General features: G+C 37.7%; 1 protein-coding gene across 2 annotated transcripts in view; it reads right to left on the bottom strand.

The window, feature by feature from the left end:
- Positions 1 to 19,684, bottom strand: part of smg1 (SMG1 nonsense mediated mRNA decay associated PI3K related kinase) — a 136,554-nt gene that overhangs the window by 4,412 nt on the left and 112,458 nt on the right. For both annotated transcript variants that reach the window (XM_072268804.1, XM_072268805.1), the window contains exons 52-62: positions 18,757 to 18,913; positions 18,271 to 18,460; positions 17,126 to 17,595; positions 16,404 to 16,544; positions 15,730 to 15,882; positions 13,741 to 13,920; positions 12,940 to 13,167; positions 8,012 to 8,223; positions 5,386 to 5,492; positions 3,682 to 3,861; positions 2,916 to 3,022 (exon numbers count right to left, since the gene is read on the bottom strand). In XM_072268804.1, the coding sequence (XP_072124905.1) occupies positions 2,916 to 3,022; positions 3,682 to 3,861; positions 5,386 to 5,492; positions 8,012 to 8,223; positions 12,940 to 13,167; positions 13,741 to 13,920; positions 15,730 to 15,882; positions 16,404 to 16,544; positions 17,126 to 17,595; positions 18,271 to 18,460; positions 18,757 to 18,913 (2,125 nt within the window). The remainder of the gene's footprint in view (positions 1 to 2,915; positions 3,023 to 3,681; positions 3,862 to 5,385; positions 5,493 to 8,011; positions 8,224 to 12,939; positions 13,168 to 13,740; positions 13,921 to 15,729; positions 15,883 to 16,403; positions 16,545 to 17,125; positions 17,596 to 18,270; positions 18,461 to 18,756; positions 18,914 to 19,684) is intronic.

The raw sequence follows: 19,684 nt of genomic DNA, 5'->3' as shown, positions 1-19,684 counted from the left end.
GATTATGCTGGTTGCTACACTGAGACAGTGAGGAGTGTAGGCAGAGTCCATGGAGGGCAGACTGGTTTCTGCATTGTGTTGAGCTATGTCCGCAACTCTCTGAAGTTTTTTGTGGTGATGAACAGAGCAGTTGCCATACCAAGTTGTGATGCATCAGGACAGGGTGCATTGTATGGTGCATCAATAAAGTAGATGAAGGTCATGGGGGCATGCCAAATTTCTTTAGTCTGCTGAGGAAGCAGTGGCACTGGTGAGTGTTCTTAGCCATGGAGTCATTGTGTTCAGTCCTGACAAGGTATTATTGATATTCATTCCCAGGAATTTGAAACTTACAATCGTTCAATGCTGAATGACTCATTTTAGCTTCAACTGTGGAAAGATTGCCCAACTCACCAGAAAAGGCAAGAATGCGTTCACTAAGGGGAAGAAACTAAAACATACCCTGACACCTTAGAAATGATCACACACAAGTTTACTTTCTGAAATAGCATGTTAATATTTTCATTTGTCCTATGAACTCTGGATAAACCATATTTCACTATTTTAGGTTGTTTATGATCTGCATTTTGTGTGGAGAAGGAAGTTCGGTGAGGAATTTAGTAAACAAAATAAGTCACAATGATATAAATTGAACATTTGTTTGTTGGTGAAAGTAGAGAGCATTACTTTTTAGGTTGAATGAGGTTACACAAAAAATATAATCAAATGTACAAGAGGTCTTTGTAGCCAATGTGATCTATTCAAATCCATAAATAATCTGGCCTAGTTGTAAGCTAGGCCAGATTTAAGACATTGATCTTCCTAAATGGTGGATCAATTAAATTCAGTTTTTAATTTATATTGATGAATATCATCAATACAAACAGGTATATAAAATATGGTGCATAATTTAGTTTCTCAATCACTAGCATATATGTCTTTTTCATATTTCTACATAATTAAAAAAATATACTTTTAAACTTTTTTTTAAAAAGATCTTTTGATTTCTCAGAGGTCCAATTTATGACTAAGATATCCCTACGCATCAATCTCCTTCCCCATGTCCCAACAAAACTAATTTCTATCCCACAGTCCACTCACCTCTCTCCTACATCACAGATGAAACTAAGAACTTATTTAATACAATTTCTAACTGGAATTTGTGTATTACAATTTTGCATAATTTGACTGAAGAATAATGTGGTCAGAACACCTTTTAAGACAGCAAGTCTGGCATTCATAATCTTCCAGTGAGTTTCAGTCATTTATTCACATTTTTTTTGTGCCCATTTTTTCCGTAATTATTCATTTTTCAGAATGTCCACCCCACCAAAATTGCTTGAGAATGTAATGATGAACTGCCGCTTTGAACCCCTGCATCTTCCTGGTGAAGGAACTCCCTCAGTGCTATTGGAGTGCCAGGATTCAGACTCAGCAATATACTATATACTTACAATTTAGGTTAGTGTGAAACTTGAAGGGCAATACACAATTGGCAACATTTCCATGCACCTGAAGCCATTTACCTTTGTGGTAGAGCTCACAGGTTCAGACAGTGTAGTCATTGTTAACCCAGCTGTGTAGCCGGAGTACATTTTTTTAAGATGATACTTACTGCAGCTACTGTGCATGTGATGAATGTCAAGAAGACTTAGTGTTGTGCTAAGGTAAAAACATGGGTTACTTTATCCTGGACAGAAGCTTCTAAAGATGTTGTTGCTGTACTCATCTAGACAAATGGAGAGTATTACATCACACTCCTAACTTACACCTTTGGGATGCCAAGAGGCGAAACACAGTACTTGTACTTACAACTAGTCCCACAGATTTTCCATTGAATGACAATAATTAATATTAATAGCGGGGTCTCAGCAATAGCAATGTCATTGAATGTTAAAGATCTATAGTTAGACTCTCTTGTTAAAGGTGGCCAGTGCCTGGTTTTTCTGTGACACAGATGTTTCTTATTACTGATCAGTCCATGCCTAAAAGTTTGTCTTTCTGTTCCTCATATCCTGTTGAACTGCTAAGTGGAATTGAAAACCGGACATGTTCATCAATCACTGCAGAATTGAGCTTATGGTGGGTAGAAAGTTATTAGTAAAGAAAAAGTGGTTGTTCATTGGATACTGCTCTCCTGTGGCTGGGATGACTTGACCACCATATCAACTCTACCATGACCAAGGTAGGGATCCAAATGTAGTATTTTTTTCTTCCATAGTAATGCTCTTATCTTCTCTCCTAATGAAGCTTGTGCATTTCCAGCAAGTACCACAAAGTTTTCTCAAAAGTACCTTGGAATCTCACTTCTGCTCCACTGAGGTGCTATTCATCAACACAAAATAAATTTCTACCCTCCATGCTTATCACATTGAGATTCACCCTTCCAACATCTGTTTGCTGAACTGCCTGACAAACATCAAGTTTTGGGCAAGTTGGACCTTTCTCTCACTGAACAAGGTAATGATGAAAGCCACATCCATTTATGGCAGGCAATTTCTTTACATGGATACTGGTCACGGTCCGTTTACTGGGACTCAACCAGGTTTTCCCAAAGCATCATCAAAAGCTTCGCCTCATGCATCACCACCTTCCACCCTTGTATAAGCCCATCACTTAAAGAATAATTTTAACAATTTTACATATGAATGTCCTTTTCTCCATCCTTCATATTTAGATTACTGTATGACCCTTCCTCTACACCACTCAAGGCAGAAACATCAGATGAAACAGTGTTGCTCTTTCTGGAGTGCTTTTTCCAACCATGACAGAACCTCAACTGATACCTTAAACCCACTTTTTGAGTCAGATTCTCAAGTTTTTCCCCACCATTCTTCAGACTTCAGCTACCTAAGATACTTTATAAAGTGAATAACGTTTGGGTAGTCTATAAAAATAGTTTGTTAGAATACAAGCATGCTACGATTTCATTGTACCTGTTCAGCAACTGTCATCCTCCTGTTGGGATCTACATCTCTGCCTTCCAGCTTGGCCTTCACCCTTTTCCACACACTAACAGCATAGGAATTCCGTTCCTGAACAGCTGAAAATGAAAAAAGGCAATTTTGTCCATCACTTTGCATACAATTAAATATTTTAATATGTTCAATAATCAGACGACTAGTCACAAATAGCACAAGTATTTGCTCTAATATGGTTAGAGTAGTGGAGTGGTTCCACATAAGTTATTTCATTTATGTAGACAAACAGCAGCCATTTTGGAGGAAAGACAATTTACCAGCAGAATCATTCCCAAAGTAAGGCTACTTTATATCCTTCAAATTTACATTGTCACATTAAAAAGAAACTATGGATTAAGTTAAGAAAACTCAAACAACCTCTTACTTAAAAAGACTGGTATTCCTGGTAATGATATGGTCTTCCATTGATTCTATTATGGTTATTATTCTATTATGGATTTATTGAGCATGCCCACAAGAAAATCTCACGGTTGTATATGGCGACATGTGTGTACTTTGATAATAAATTTACTTTGAATATTTTGAACTCCGATAAGCTTTCACCAATGACACCAGAAATGTCAATTTAGATTATGTGTTCATGTTTTGCCATGGACATGTACAGACTAGCATAGATCTACACACCAAACAGAACAGAGTGCATTTAAAAAGTGAGCAATAAAGTATAATAATGAACATACTGATTTACAACTAATGAATATACCATTAAAAATATTATTACCTTTCCCAGTCTTGGGATCTCTTGCTGCTTTCTTAGGACTTGGAGCAACATTCTTCCCCAATCCTGTGCTTGTGCCAGGTGGTGTGTTTGCTGAAGCGGCAAGATTTCTCTGAGCCATCTTTCGTGCATTCTGTGACATAACTTCTGGTTGGGTCTTTTGAGTTGTACTACTGCGAACAGCTGCAAGTAGTACATGAGACACAATCTAATTTCACACAGTGGCTTAAGCATGTTATTCTTTTATGCAAGATTTGAACATTAATTCAGATGAAACCAAAACTTGCAGATTTTAATTTGCTGGTTGAACCTCATTGAAACTATTTTAATTAGTGTTTGTGCACAGAATCTTTACATTCACTTGGATTGGAACTGTGAAACAAAATAACTCAATGCAACATATTGCCTAATTTGTAGTTGGTTTACTATTGTTAAAAGCATCAAGACAGAGTGAAACATTTAGCTTACAGACATTCCATACATAAGTACATCAAGATAGTACAAAGATTAACAGTGTAGAATATAGTGTTATAGCTACAAAGAAAATGCAGTCCGGTGGGCAAATAAGGCACAAGGGCCATGAAGAAGCAGGCTGCAAGATAAAGTTCATCTCATCATACAAGAGGTCCACTCAAGTCTTATACACGTTTTCAAGAGTCTTATACATGTTATACACTCAAGAGTCTTATACATGCTTTCAAGCTTTTGTATCTTCTGCCTGATTGGGGGGGAGGGGGTTAGAGAAGCGAGAATTTTTGATGTTAGAGGGGTTGTTGATCATGTTGACTGCTTTCCCAAGACGGGAAAGTGCAGAGGGAGTCAATGAAGCGAAGCGGTGGCTTTGCTAACATACTGGGCTGAATTCACAACTCATTGCAATTTCTTGCAGTCTTGGGTACAGCAGTTGCTATTCCAAGCAGTGATACATTTAGATAGGATGCTTCCCTTGGCCTATAACTGCCTACTAACAATGTTAAATGCTGAACCATACAGAACTGCACTGAAGACTTTAATGAATAGCTTGGTGATTATACACGGGCTAATAAAACTGGCCAAAGTTCAGAATACTCTGGTAGCTCACTCAGCAGTCTACATGCAACTCTGGAAAAAGGGTTTCAACATAATGCACTCACAGCTAAGCAGCAATGTAATATTTTCTCATTTATCATATAAGTACAAACAATAAACACAAGAGATTCATCAGATGCTGGAAATCCAGAGCAACACACAAAATGCTGGAGGAGCTCAGTATGTCAGGCAACACCCATAGAGAGGCATAAACAGTTAACATTACAGGCTGAGACCCTTCATCATATCAGAGATATGAACACAGCCTCAAAACTGGGTTGAAATGCAGAGAGAGAGGTTGAACTTGAACACTGATTAGGTTTATCTGGCAAACTGATGGCAGTCAGTACATTTTTATGATTTTTCTCTTGATTGCTTATTGCTATTTCAGTACAGGCATTTTCCACTGGAGTCTAGAACATTAAAACATACTAGTAAATGATACAAAGTTTTGAGAAACCATCTCTATAGTCCACAGGCTCATTTGACCATCATATTAAGTAAAATATATTATACCCAAAACGTATAAAACTGAAATTTGTAATCAATCAAGGAATGGTTAGTACAAGAATCAAGACTGCTTAAGAGAAGAAAAGTTGTGGTTGAGAATTGAGCCACAAGTTGAAAAGCAAAGATTACCTGCAGCAAAACTGGGCTGAAATGCAGAGACAGAGGTTGGACTTGAACACTCAATAGATTTATCTGTAACGAGTGGGGATGCAAAACTGACCAGATCATTGTAGATACTGAAAAACAAGAAAGTTATATTGAAAACAAAAAGAAAATTTAGTTTTTTGAGAAATTAGTTGAAATATATTTTAAAGTTACTTATTTTAAAGTTGCCTCAAAGGCAAGTGAACAGTACCAATTCCAGCCAAGGTAGAGATGGAGTCAGGTTAATAAAACAAATAGTTTTATCCTCATCTAGCTCTTTGTGCATACAATTCCATTTGTATATTTTAGCAAAGGGTTTTCTCCCAGCCCCTACAATTCTTTCCCCAAGGAGGATGTCAGTAGCTAACTAGCACAAATGTCTATTATTTAGAAATTAGGTTAAGTGTCAGTAACAGAAAGAAAAGATTATACCTGTGAGAGCTCTCACTTCATCTTTTTGGGTTACAGAAGAAAACCATTTATCTAACAGGCCCCCGCCCCCCACAATCGCCCAGAAAATAATCTCATTGGTGACATACTGCTGCCCCTTATTGCTTTTCACATTTGTAGCTTACCGTCACATGCCCATCAACTCTTCCTGATTATTTTGCCTTAATCTACACTATAGGGTATTTAACAACAGTTAATTAATCTCTCTGCACATTTCTGGGATGCAAGAGGAAACCAGAGAAGCAGAGTAAGTGTACAAACTACCGGTAGCATCTGAGATCAGGACTGAATTTGGGATCCTGGGATGTGATAGAGCAGCAATCACAGCTCCACCTTGATGCTCATTCAAGCACATATCTGACCTGGCAATAGAACTGACTACAACATTTAACCCTTTTAGCTTAAGGCAATTATCACTCCCTAGATCAGCGAGTAAATTTCTTACCTACCTAACTTACAAGGTTTAATGCCAAAATATAGTTCACTTATCAATTAAAAAATTCATACAACAAATGGATTAATACATTCTGTACTTTTCCTTTCACACGTTTGAAGGATCTACCCTTCACTAACATCTTTTTTGAAGGCTGGCAAAGATGACAAAAAGTCTTACCTGATACAAGTGTTTCATAAAATTCAGAATGTGCTCAACAAATTTCCTTGCATTGAAATTAATGGATAGGAAATTATGGATAGCAAGCCTAAAGGTACCTTTCATTCAGTCTGGTTTCCTTACCACCACGCTCAGTCATAGAATTAAGACTTGGATGACAAAAGAATCCGAGAGTGTGAAACATGCCCCAAAGATCAAAAACCCTAAAGCTTACCGTCAGAATGAAACACTGTGGCAACCAAAGTGAAGACTATGTTTACGAGAGGTAACAAGTTATTTTTTAAAAAGAGTAAATAAAAATGAAAAAAAATGCATGGGTTCCAATTATAAAGCAAGACTAATTATTGCTTAAAATATGATGGAATTTAACTCTGACAAGTACCAGCGGTTGCATTTTGGTCAGTTAAACAAGGGCAGGACATGCACTGTAAATGGTAGGGTTCTGTAGAAGTTTGCAGAACAGAGACTTAGCGGTTCCCTGAAACTTATTGTTCCCTAATAGCAGAACAGGTAGACAGGGTGGTGAAGGTGTTTGGCATGCCTCCCTTCAATTGTTAGTACACCGAATACCTTGAATTGGAATGCCATGTTACAACTGTACAAGATGTTGTGAGATCACACTTGGAGTACTGTGTGGAGTTCTGGTCACTCAGGTGTACAGGGATATCATTAAGTTGAAAAGGGTACAGAAAAGATTCACAAGGGAGTTATGAAGAGTCTCGATAGACTAATTTTTCTCCCTGAAGCATAGGAGGTTCAGGGATGACTTTAAACAATTGCATAAAAGGTGTTTAGCCAATCTTTTTTCCCAGGGTAGGGGAGTTTAAAACAGTGGATAAATATTTAAGGTGAGAGTACAAGAAAATTAAAAGGAATTTAAGTGGCGACATTTCTCATCCCCATCCCTCAGAGGGTAATGGGTATCTGGAATGAGCTGTTCAAGAAGCAGTAGAGATGGGTGCATTTACAAATGCTTAAAAGTCATTTGGACAAATACATTGATAGAAAAGACCTAGTGATATAAAGGTCAAATGGGACTAGCTCAGAAAGAGACATCTTGGTTGGCATGAATGAGTTGGGCCAAAGGCTTGCGTCATTGATTTATGACTACGAGTCTGTGACTATCACAATTATTGACAATATTCATGTTGTTGTCAAAATTTGCATGCTGAGTAAATTATGGATGCAAAATAGAAAATATTGTCCACAAATGTACTGCAACAACTTGAGTTGTGCTTTATGTCTTTGAAAGTTAAATAAATCATGCATCTCTACACCATAGTTGCTCAGTTTGACACATTATGTTGCACTCTCTCATGTAGGAATCAAATAAGACAATTTATTTTTCATTTTGGGCAAGTCTTAATTTTAATTTCATCCCAACAACACTGGCATATTACACTATGTAAATGAAAGACTGCACTGCAGAAGATATATGAAACCCATTTAGAAATTTATAGCTTGCCTAGGGTGTAGCTGAAATTTGTTAAACTAAAATATTAAGGAAATTGCTTTAACTTGAAATTCTATAAAACTTTATCATCTTACTTCAGGCTTTGCGATTTCATTTCCTTTAAAGTTGGTGTAATCTCCTGCAGCATTTCAACATGTTCCTGACTTCGGACCTGTCCCATAGCCTGCACTATTGTGAAAAGCACTGTTTGGATGTTATCCTGCCAAGACTTGTATTCAGCTAAAAATTGGCGCACACTGTCTTCATATGGAACATCTTCATTGTCCCCCATAGCTGCTTCTTCATCCTTTCAATAAGGTACAAAGACAAAAAAAATTAAAGGGCTTTTTAAGTACATCTTAAAACTACCTTTGACAACACAATTCCATCAAATATTCTTTGAACATTAATTTTCAATAAAACTACCAAGCTAATGCAGATTTAACAAGATTTGCATTTTAAAAAATGGTCCATTAGTTTGCACACAGTTCATTCGCCTCTTAATAACCATTTTGAAATTACAAGGCATTAAATTCTCACAAATCTGTAAGCCACATGAAATTAGCACAAGCATGTATGCCCAATTCATAGTGAGCAGAGGTACACAAGTACAAAACTGTCAACGCTTAATAAAGCTGCAGCAGGAATATATCACGTCAACAGTGAATTGATTATAGCCAAGGTTTGATTTCCCAGATTCCAACATTGATATATAGATCAATACCACTGATTACTCTAAATCAGTATATAGAGGGACCAACTAGAGGGGATGCAATATTGGATCTCCTGTTAGGAAACGAATTAGGGCAAGTGACAGAAGTCTGTGTAGGGGAGCACTTTGGTTCCAGTGATCGTAACACCATTAGTTTCAATTTGATCATGGACAAGGATAAATCTGGTCCTAGGGTTGAGGTTCTGAACTGGAAGGCGGCCAAATTTGAAGAAATGAGAAAGGATCTAAAAAGCGTGGATTGGGACAGGTTGTTCTCTGGCAAAGATGTGATTGGTAGGTGGGAAGCCTTCAAAGGGGAAATTTTGAGAGTGCAGAGTTTGTATGTTCCTGTCAGGATTAAAGGCAATTTGAATAGGAATAAGGAACCTTGGTTCTCAAGGGATATTGCAACTCTGATAAAGAAGAAGAGGGAGTTGTATGAAATGTATAGGAAACAGGGGGTAAATCAGGTGCTTGAGGAGTATAAGAAGTGCAAGAAAATACTTAAGAAAGAAATCAGGAGGGCTAAAAGAAGACATGAGGTTGCCTTGGCAGTCAAAGTGAAGGATAATCCAAAGAGCTTTTACAAGTATATTAAGAGCAAAAGGATTGTAAGGGATAAAATTGGTCCTCTTGAAGATCAGAGTGGTCGGCTTTGTGCGGAACCAAAGGAAATGGGGGAGATCTTAAATAGGTTTTTTGCGTCTGTATTTACTAAGGAAGCTGGCATGAGATCAATGGAATTGAGGGAATCGAGTAGTGAGACCATGGAAACAGTACAGATTGAAAAGGAGGAGGTGCTTGCTGTCTTGAGGAACAAAGTGGATAAATCCCCAGGACCTGACAGAGTGTTCCCTCGGACCCTGAAGGAGACTAGTGTTGAAATTGCGGGGCCCCTGGCAGAAATATTTAAAATGTCGCTGTCTACGGGTGAAGTGCCGGAGGATTGGAGAGTGGCTCATGTCGTTCCGTTGTTTAAAAAAGGATCGAAAAGTAATCCGGGAAATTATAGGCCGGTAAGTTTAACGTCAGTAGTAGGTAAGTTATTGGAGGGACTACTAAGAGACAGAATCTACAAGCATTTGGATAGACAGGGGCTTATTAGGGAGAGTCAACATGGCTTTGTGCGTGGTAGGTCATGTTTGACCAATCTGTTGGAGTTTTTCGAGGAGGTTACCAGGAAAGTGGATGAAGGGAAGGCAGTGGATATTGTCTACATGGACTTCAGTAAGGCCTTTGACAAGGTCCCGCATGGGAGGTTAGTTAGGAAAATTCATTCGCGAGGTATACATGGAGAGGTGGTAAATTGGATTAGACATCGGCTCGATGGAAGAAGCCAGAGAGTGGTGGTAGAGAATTGTTTCTCTGAGTGGAGGCCTGTGACTAGTGGTGTGCCACAGGGATCAGTGCTGGGTCCATTGTTATTTGTCATCTATATCAATGATCTGGATGATAATGTGGTAAATTGGATCAGCAAGTTTGCTGATGATACAAAGATTGGAGGTGTAGTAGACAGTGAGGAAGGTTTTCAGAGCCTGCAGAGGGACTTGGACCAGCTGGAAAAATGGGCTGAAAAATGGCAGATGGAGTTTAATACTGACAAGTGTGAGGTATTGCACGTTGGAAGGACAAACCAACGTAGAACATACAGGGTTAATGGTAAGGCACTGAGGAGTGCAGTGGAACAGAGAGATCTGGGAATACAGATACAAAATTCCCTAAAATTGTCATCACAGGTAGATAGGGTCATAAAGAGAGCTTTTGGTACATTGGCCTTTATTAATAGAAGTATTGAGTATAAGAGCTGGAATGTTATGATGAGGTTGTATAAGGCATTGGTGAGGCCGAATCTGGACTATTGTGTTCAGTTTTGGTCACCAAATTACAGGAAGGATATAAATGAGGTTGAAAGAGTGCAGAGAAGGTTTACAAGGATGTTGCTGGGACTTGAGAAGCTCAGTTACAGAGAAAGGTTGAATAGGTTAGGGCTTTATTCCCTGGAGCGTAGAAGAATGAGGGGAGATTTGATAGAGGTATATAAAATTATGATGGATATAGACAGAGTGAATGCAAGCAGGCTTTTTCCACTGAGGCAAGGGGAGAAAAAAACCAGAGGACATGCGTTAAGGGTGAGGGGGGAAAAGTTTAAAGGAAACATTGGCGGGGGGCTTCTTCACACAGAGAGTGGTGGGAGTATGGAATGAGCTGCCAGACGAGGTGGTAAATGCGGGTTCTTTTTTAACATTTAAGAATAAATTGGACAGATACATGGATGGGAGGTGTATGGAGGGATATGGTCTGTGTGCAGGTCAGTGGGACTAGGCAGAAAATGGTTCGGCACAGCCAAGAAGGGCCAAAGGGCCTGTTTCTGTGCTGTAGTTTCTATGGTTCTATGGTAACTGGTAATGCAATGTACGACTATAAATGTGAATGATGTATTCATGATCATTTGGGCTACTTTGCTGGGTGATGAAGTGATTGTTGTCACCCGAGCGACTGTATCAACTTCCATATAGTTTTGTAAATCAAAACAAAACCTTAAAAAAAAAACTCCATACACTCAGGGTGGTAGGTGTGTGGAATGCTTTGGCAGGGGTAGTGGCAGAGGCAGATACAGATACATTAGGGACATTTATGAGACTCTTAGAGAGAGGCACATTGATGAAAAAAAATAGAAGGCTATTTGGAAGAGAAGAGTTAGATTGATTTTGAAGCAGGTAAAGGACTGGCACAACATATTGAGCTGAAGACCTTGTACTGCGCTGTGCTTCTCTATATTCTATGCCCTAATGAATGGTAGTAAGGAATAGCTATATTTTCCTGGAAAAGCCCCACTAAATTTCAGAACTGCACTTGATACAAGTAGGAAAATCCCTTTTCTATACATCTAGCTCTTTGTTCTGGATTTGCATGGATTTATAAAATTTGGATTTAGACACATATAGGCAGGTGATGGAGGGACACCAACTATGTGCAAAGCAGATGGGATTAGTTAACACTGGCATGCTGTTGGTGCAAACACGGTGGCCTGTAGGGTCCATTCTTGTGATGTATGATTCTGTGGATGGGACTGGTAAAGAATTCATTCAATCTGTGTGTTTGCTACTGACCTTTCAGCAAAGTATAGAAACCTCAAGACTATTAACCACTAACTTTCAGACAAATTAATAAAGCCCTCATTGTATTAAATACAAACATATCAACACAAAGTAATCACAGTTTAAGTGAAAAATAAAAATTGCTGGTGAACGCAGCAGGCCAGGCAGCATCTATAGGAACAGGTACAGTCGACGTTTCGGGCCAAGACCCTTCGTCAGGACTAACTGAAAGAAGAGATAGTAAGAGATTTGAAAGTGGGAGGGGGAAGGGAGATCCGAAATGATAGGAGAAGACAGGAGGGGCAGGGATGGAGCTCAAAGCTGGGAAGCAGAAATTTAAGAAAAAGTAACATTAACATTTTGAAGATTTGTGGTGATAAAGCATCTGTTGATCATAAAGCAGCATAGAAATTTATTGATGAGTTTGTCAAGATTGTCGCTGATGAAAATGGCTGCAACAGTACATATGTGTCAGACAAAGACTGATTACCAGTAGCACATAAATTCAGAGTTTGGAATGACGGCGATGCCAAGCTGTCACTGACTGTCCATTTGGGCGGCTGAGGTAGTGTTAGCTTACCTTTCAGTTGGTTCAATTATTATTTCATGCACTGAATTATTAAAAATATTATATAAATTACCTTCATGGTATATGTATAAGCTGTATATGTAATGTAAATGGATTTTGTGTTTAGACTTGGGTTTCACCCCTAAAGTTTCTCTTATACAGATGCAAATTTTCCAAAAATTGGCCTGAAGCATTTCAGACAAGGGGTGCTCAAATTGTATAAATCAATTTCTTTTAACATTGTTCACATTATGTCACTATTTAAAAGCTTCTTTTCTGATGATTATTAAAAAATTTCAAATTAAGAGTAGTTCCTCATTCTCCCACAGTTTTTGCAACTACTCAAAGTGGTACTTGGTTTCACAAGGTTCACAGTCAGGCTATTCAAGCCATTATCCAGAACTCTTGAATGATAGCATGTCCATCTATCATTTGCTACTTGTTGTACTCTTACTTTGAAGAGCCAAGAGCTATCTCCCCATAAAACAAACTGGAAATATCTACAATTCTGTTTCAAGTGACCCAATATTTAAAGGAACTTGGAAGCTACAAGTTGACTAATAGTCCAAGAAAAGTTGAAGTAAAATTTTAAAGGCAAACTTACCAATTCCCCAAAATGGGAAAATAATGAATGCAGATGATTACCTTTGCCATTGCTTTAAGGAGGTGTTTAACATCAGCCAATAATTTGTTATGGCCAGTAAGCACAGTTTTAATATTATCCACCAGAGTCTGTATTGTTTCACAGACAGTTTCGATCTGCTGTTCCTTTTCAGTTTGTGCTGCCCTTTGTGTTGCCATATCTTGAGTCAGTTGTTTGTGTGCAGAAGAAAGCCATTCAGAACTTCCTATTGGATGGTCAAGGCTGGTAGCCTGGAATAAATAGGTGAACATCACAAGGCTGAAGCAATAACATCCATAACAATCAAAGCAAACACCACTTTCATAATAAGACAACCAAAGACTTGTTTAATGCAACAAAATATCTATGTGAAGAGACTTGGTCAAGAAACCCACATGCTCCCACAAATTCCTGTGTAGCTGATTGGCTAGGATATCACACAATTAATGAAATGATACTTTAGCAACCAATGGAATTATCTTAATAGAGGGTAAGAAAGGATTAGATAGGAAGGGTTCTGGACAATAACTAATCAAACTTGAAAACCTGACACCAATACTCAGAAAACTGAACCCCAAATCAGGAACTTGGGTATCACAAACCTAAGACTGATCACCTTTAGCCTTGACATGTAATGTGCAAGTTGTGAATGCCTACATTTTCCCTTTACAACTTCAATAAAGTATACTTCCATGAGTTGTCAGGGGTGTACCTTTTTAAATGCAAATTGATCAACAATCCTATTGAGTTCAGAGTTTAAAGATAAGATGGGCAGTTCAGTGTTGAGTTCTGAAGCAGTGAAGTAAGTAAATATTTCAACTTACCAATCGCTTAAGGAGTCGAAGCTCAAGGTCCGAAACTGAACTGCTAAATTGTGATGCAAATGAACACATTTGTTGACACTGCTTTATTAGGTCAAACAACGCAGCATCCAAACTCAAGGCCTCAGGTGTCCGTGTTCGTAAACTTTCAAAATGAAGTATTGTGCTACAGAGGAAAGTCACCTAGACAAAAGGAGAAACAATTTAATAAGTGATAAAAAGGAAACCCGAGCATTATTTCAAGTATTTTATTCCCTCTACACACGCCTGCTCCTGGTAAACTCCAATGACACAACTATTTCACATAGGTGAACAAATATGGCAGGTAGCTTGAATGGACCACTAACAATGGCATTGTCTAGCTGAGCCAAATCACTATTTTGGTGCTGTATTTCCTAAGTCTATTAGCAAAACCTTTCCATTCTTTTCTTTTAGCATTAATTTAAGCTAAGTATGCACAATTGAATGTGCAAGGTACAATCTACAAGCACAGGCTCATTTCCAAACATAAATGGCAGCTCCACATTAGATGATGCTCTCTTTAAATTCCTTCACCACCTCTTCACGGTCTTGGTACATGATTTTTTTGTTATGGAGATCTAAATGCCCTTTAGGGATTTTGCCCAGTTCCCTTAAAAGTGTTACAGAATAATCCCAGTTTCAGAACAAAGGTCCACGACAGATGAATTTTTTTCCTAAAAGTTGATGCAAGAGAAAGTTTAAAATGAAACTGAAAAATGTGAGTTCTTAAACAATTGAAATCAGTTGATATCAATGCAAGCCTTTTTTTTAAAAAAGAGAAGAACTGTCAGGAACTTATCTGTATTGTAAAGAACTGGTTAGATATGGATAACCTTATAGAAAGCAGTGTAGTGTGGATTCAAATAAAGAATTCAGAAAATAAACTGCGCCAATCCACTGGGGTACAACAAATTTCATGATATATTGTACATCAGTGATAATAAACCTGATTCTGGTTCTCTTTCTTTCAAAGATAGTATTAGCTTTCAATTGTATCAATAAATTGTCAATCCAAATCCAGTGGAAAGGGGAAGAATATATCCGCAGTTCTGAATGCTCAATTGAAAACCTGCTCTGATGTAAACACTCAAAATGTTTCAACAGTATTTTTGACACTGAGTCATATTAAATACCATATTTCAGTAAGGTTCCTTCAGGTTGTTGTCGGGGGTGGAAATGGGAACAAGTTCCCAGTACATATTAAATGCTCTCAATGGCATACGCCTCAAATAGCCTTTGACAACCAAGTCCAGCTGCTGGCCTTCACGTGTGACTTAGCCACTAAGTCTGGTAGAACAGTTTCTACTGACCGGAGAAGGGGCAAAGGCAGGCTGCTGGCACCTTAAAACCAGTTGTTTCGGGCAGATGGGGCTCATCAGCCATGTTGGCAGCTCATCTAGGAGAAGGAAAGCTCTGATCTCAAACCTCCACTGCCTTGTGGCTATAATCACTCACAGGGAGGACTTTGGGAGTAAACCCCGAGGAAAAAATCTAGGGCTGGAGTGCCTAAGGCAGTCCTACATTGAGTTCAATGCTGACTGGCAACTCCTGGTATACTGCTGGTACCAAACTGTATCTGTCTCTGCCATTCTTTTGTGTTCATCAGATGTATGGAGAGGGCGAGCTTGCTACATGGGCAACAGCTTGCTCTCCATATCACACTGCCTAGGCTTGCATATCTAGCCAGCTGGGATACAATATCCATATTGTCAAAGAACTGGTGATTGAAAGCTTTCAAATGCAATATCCATAGTCAATTCTGACCAACGGAAGCCTCATTTCAGTAAATTTGACTTTTTAAGTGAATCATACATTACAGCAAATTTAATCTTTTATTTATATCTTTAGTGTTTCCTGTCTGCCAAAGGAACATGAATGGAATGTGCAATGGACTTGTACTACATTTGAGTATCCGTACTGGGAAATGAAAAATGCTTTGGAGCATTGTTCTTGGAGCAAGTGTATACGTACTTGGTTTGCCCGCTGACTTTCCTTCACCACCAGATTTCTCCTTTCAGAGATGGTTGCCTCAAAATCTTGGAGTACAGGAGCCAAAGCAGGATTAGCTCCCCCTGCCCATTTCAAACGTTGTTCTATGCTGGCTTCCAAAGCTGCCAGTTTCTCCTGTATAGCAAAAAAATCATTCTGTGTTATATTTCTGGCATTGAGAAAATTACATTTGAAGGAGAAATTGAGATTTTTTCGTAGTTCAAACCATGATTAAACAAGTAGGGTTTTAAAAAAAAAAAGGGCATTCAACTTCAAAAACAGAATCTCCACTTAAAAATACTCGGTGGGAAATTTTTTGGAACCTATTGTAACTTGCCTGAATAATGAAGTGGCAATCACCACATTTTATGTTCAGTTTAATTATCAGTCAACTGTATTCATGTTTGGTTGAATGATAATTAAACTTAACTTTAATGAATCATGTATCTCAATTGAAGCACATTTGCAATCTCTGCTAGATTGCATTGTATTGAATATACCGTAGGGTGTGCACCCACGCTACATTAATGTCAATTTAAGTGCAAGAAACAAGTACCACAGAGCAGTGCAAAAGGTTCGTATTTGACCTATGAACACTGGTTTATTGAAGGTGAATACATTCGAGTGCAAAAATAAAACTGAAACAAAGAATTTACCTGTACTGTGGAAACAGAAACTTCCAGTTGGCTGAGAGCATGTAATTTCTTTTTCATGTTGGAAAGAATGCCCGTGCGAGGTGGAGGTGTAACTGTTGAAATAGGCTGAGTTCTATTCATAAGAATATCTTCATGCTGCCACTGTTAGAAGAAATGAATCATAGTTAAAACTAATTTTACATACTCACACTTATGAAAAATAAAACCTGTTAACTAGTTAGCAACTTTTTGCACTGCATTCAAGCAGGTAAAAAAATACCTCAAATGGCTAAAACATTCAAACAAAACCACAGAGACCAAAAACAACAGTAGGTGGAGTTGCTATTCACTGAGTTCAACTACATCAACTTCAGTTTTATTTATTAAATGAATAGCATTAATCTGGGTGCTGTCATTAGGAACTAGTTAACCAATTCTGATAGAACTAGAAGGAATTGCACAAACATCAGTTCCTAACATCAAACTGGATTTAAGGGATACTTTAGAATTGCTTGATATGTTAGATGTAGCAATAAAATGCACTACTGTACAATTTCATAAAATCTGGAGACACAAGTAATCAAATACTATTCAGGTGTGACAATAGTGGAACAGTTAAACCAAAAGCTGAATACACTTGGGGTCTAAATCTGCACCTTAATTGACACAAGTTTGCCTTAAAGGTACTCCCTTATACTTTTCTTTTTCCCTTAAACACACAATAAAAAAACACAAAAGTTTACCTGAAACATGGCAATCTGTATCTGTACCCTCTGAAAGCTGGTCTTACAAGATGCAATATTTGTCTCCAACCTGCGAACCAGATCATGCTTTTTCCAAGCAGTATCATATGAGCTGGCCAGTACAGTGGCTCTGTTCATAACTAATTGTGAAAATCTGCCAACCTGAATATTATGTTCCACTGCTTTCTTACAAAGATCATCCACGGAGACCTTACTTTCAGCACCAAAGTCTTTGGCTTCCACCTGTGCAATAATGTCCACACCAAGAGCACTAATATAACTGCAAAGGGTCAGTCCAAGTGCTTGAGTTGGAAGGCCAATCAAAAGCTGTCTCACAAAGTCTGCTGTAAATGCCTTTATTGGTTTAGCCATTTGATCTTCACTGAAGCAAGAACTCCTGTACATGGATTTTACATTAACCAATTGGACAGGACCATTCAATGAACTGGGATCATCCAGTGGAATAACCCCTGGGAAATGAAACAGAATAATACACATCATATTTTGAGCTGACAATAGTTATTAGTACAAGATATTTCAGAAAAATACGTACTTTTAAAAATAGGTTTGGTTAACAAGGATTTAGACACAAAGAATGAAAAGCATTAAATATGTTCCACCATGGGAAACATACAATGTATTATATACTACAGTAAAAGAATGCTCATTTGCAATGATCTCATGACTACCTTTGAATCAAGAACTACAAATGACAGTATGAGATGCACAGACAGTAGTCAGGTGATTTTTCCGGTTGTAGGCCAAAGCAATCTTTTCATTAGTGTGAACTATAAACATTTTATAAGTTAGATCAAAGATCGACGCCAACCTTTGGCCAGTTAAATCATATTAAATAAGCTAAAAGAGAATTAAATTAATGTTGCTTCATTCAGATTATGATAAATCACTTAATCGTCATTGATATTTTTTATTACTCAATTGTGAAGAGCCTTGAGATTTTCAGGAAAGGCAACAAGTTTTACCAAATCTGTCACATATTAAAGAACATAATCCTGCACATTTTCCTAGAATGAAATATCTCAATGGTGCTCCTTGTAGACCAAGATAAGATATAACATGCAATATTTCCTGTGACAATTATTCTTTTAATGATATTTATGAACTGTTAAACATAAAAAAAATACCTGATAATGTATGAGCAAAGGTTCCACAAAGTCTGAAGAATTCTTTTATAGTTTGCAGTCGTTTCAGAAAGAATATTTCTTCTAGCACAAGTCGGTGATTATCGTCATCAAAGAAGTTGACCTGTGTGCTACGGGCCTCTCTAATAATGTCAATTTTCCTCCACGCTAGTGGTACTTCCATCTTGTTCAGCTAAAAAGACCACCAGCACAACTTATTATATAAAAGTACAATATAGTTTGCACATTACTCAAACTAAAAAGTGAAGTTATGAGGGGTTTTAAAGTTAGAAAACTGGTTTAGTCACAACCCAATTCACATCCTTAAAAGTAACTTTACACTTGAGAAGCTAGACTCAAATCTACAAGACAGGATCATGATACACAGTGCAATTCAATATTTCCATTGTTAAACTGGGCAGTACACCAAATATCTGTGATACTAAAAATTTTAGATTATATAAAGAAAACATGGGTGTATTATACTACCTTCTCAATTAATAAACCAAATGCACTTTCAACTTGGGCAAACATTCCATCAAAAGCCACAAGTAACATCTGGCCAGCAGACATCTTTGGTGTCTCCTCTACTGAGCCATCCGCACTTCTGGGCTGGATTAATTCTGTATACTGAGCTCGCAGCATTCTGAAAATAATGGAAAAAAATAAACAACTTTCTGCAGACAAAATTTATACACCTTATTCAAAACTGAACTTCAAGTATATTAGCCAATTTTTATATTTTGTGCTCCTTGAGGAATTTGAGCAATTTGAAAACATTTTACAGACATCAGCAAGCATATTCTGTTTAAGCTTATCGCAGCCTTCACAGGTTTTTCCAGTGAAGAGAAGGGAAAGGATTAAAGTAAAAGCAAATCTTAGTTTGCCAATGATTAAATTCTGAAGGAGTCAGAATACAGTTGAAGACATCTCCAGCATCAGACAGTTTTTTTGGCTGTTATTAGGATTTAATCACACTATTAACATAACTATTAAACCTAATATTTCCTTGTGAGCTAAGTGGCCAGAACTTTAATGCAAACATGACCCAATTATGCAGAACTAAACTTCTAAAATAGCAGCCTGGTGGCAACTTTGCATTTCCATAGTCAACTTTCAAAACTGAATGCTCACCATTAAAAAGTCTTGACAACTGTCCTTTTAAGGAAATCTGCATATTTATAATACTATTTTGATAAACTGTACATCAATCCTTGTCCAATGCATTTTGGGCATGGAAGGCACAGAGCTTGATTAATATTATGTTATGCATAAATACAGAAATCTCAAACTTAAGTTTCTAACTTAGAGGAACAGTTTTCAGAGTTAGTACACAATATAAATAATTACTGATTTGCAAGGGTGTCGAAGTTTACAGGGAGAAGGCAACAATGGGGTTGAAAGGGATAAAAAAAAA

The sequence above is a fragment of the Mobula birostris genome, chromosome 9 (assembly GCF_030028105.1).
Source record: "Mobula birostris isolate sMobBir1 chromosome 9, sMobBir1.hap1, whole genome shotgun sequence".
NCBI lineage: Eukaryota > Metazoa > Chordata > Chondrichthyes > Myliobatiformes > Myliobatidae > Mobula > Mobula birostris.
Note: the sequence above shows the minus strand (reverse complement) of the source record. Positions and strands in the feature narration are given on the sequence as shown.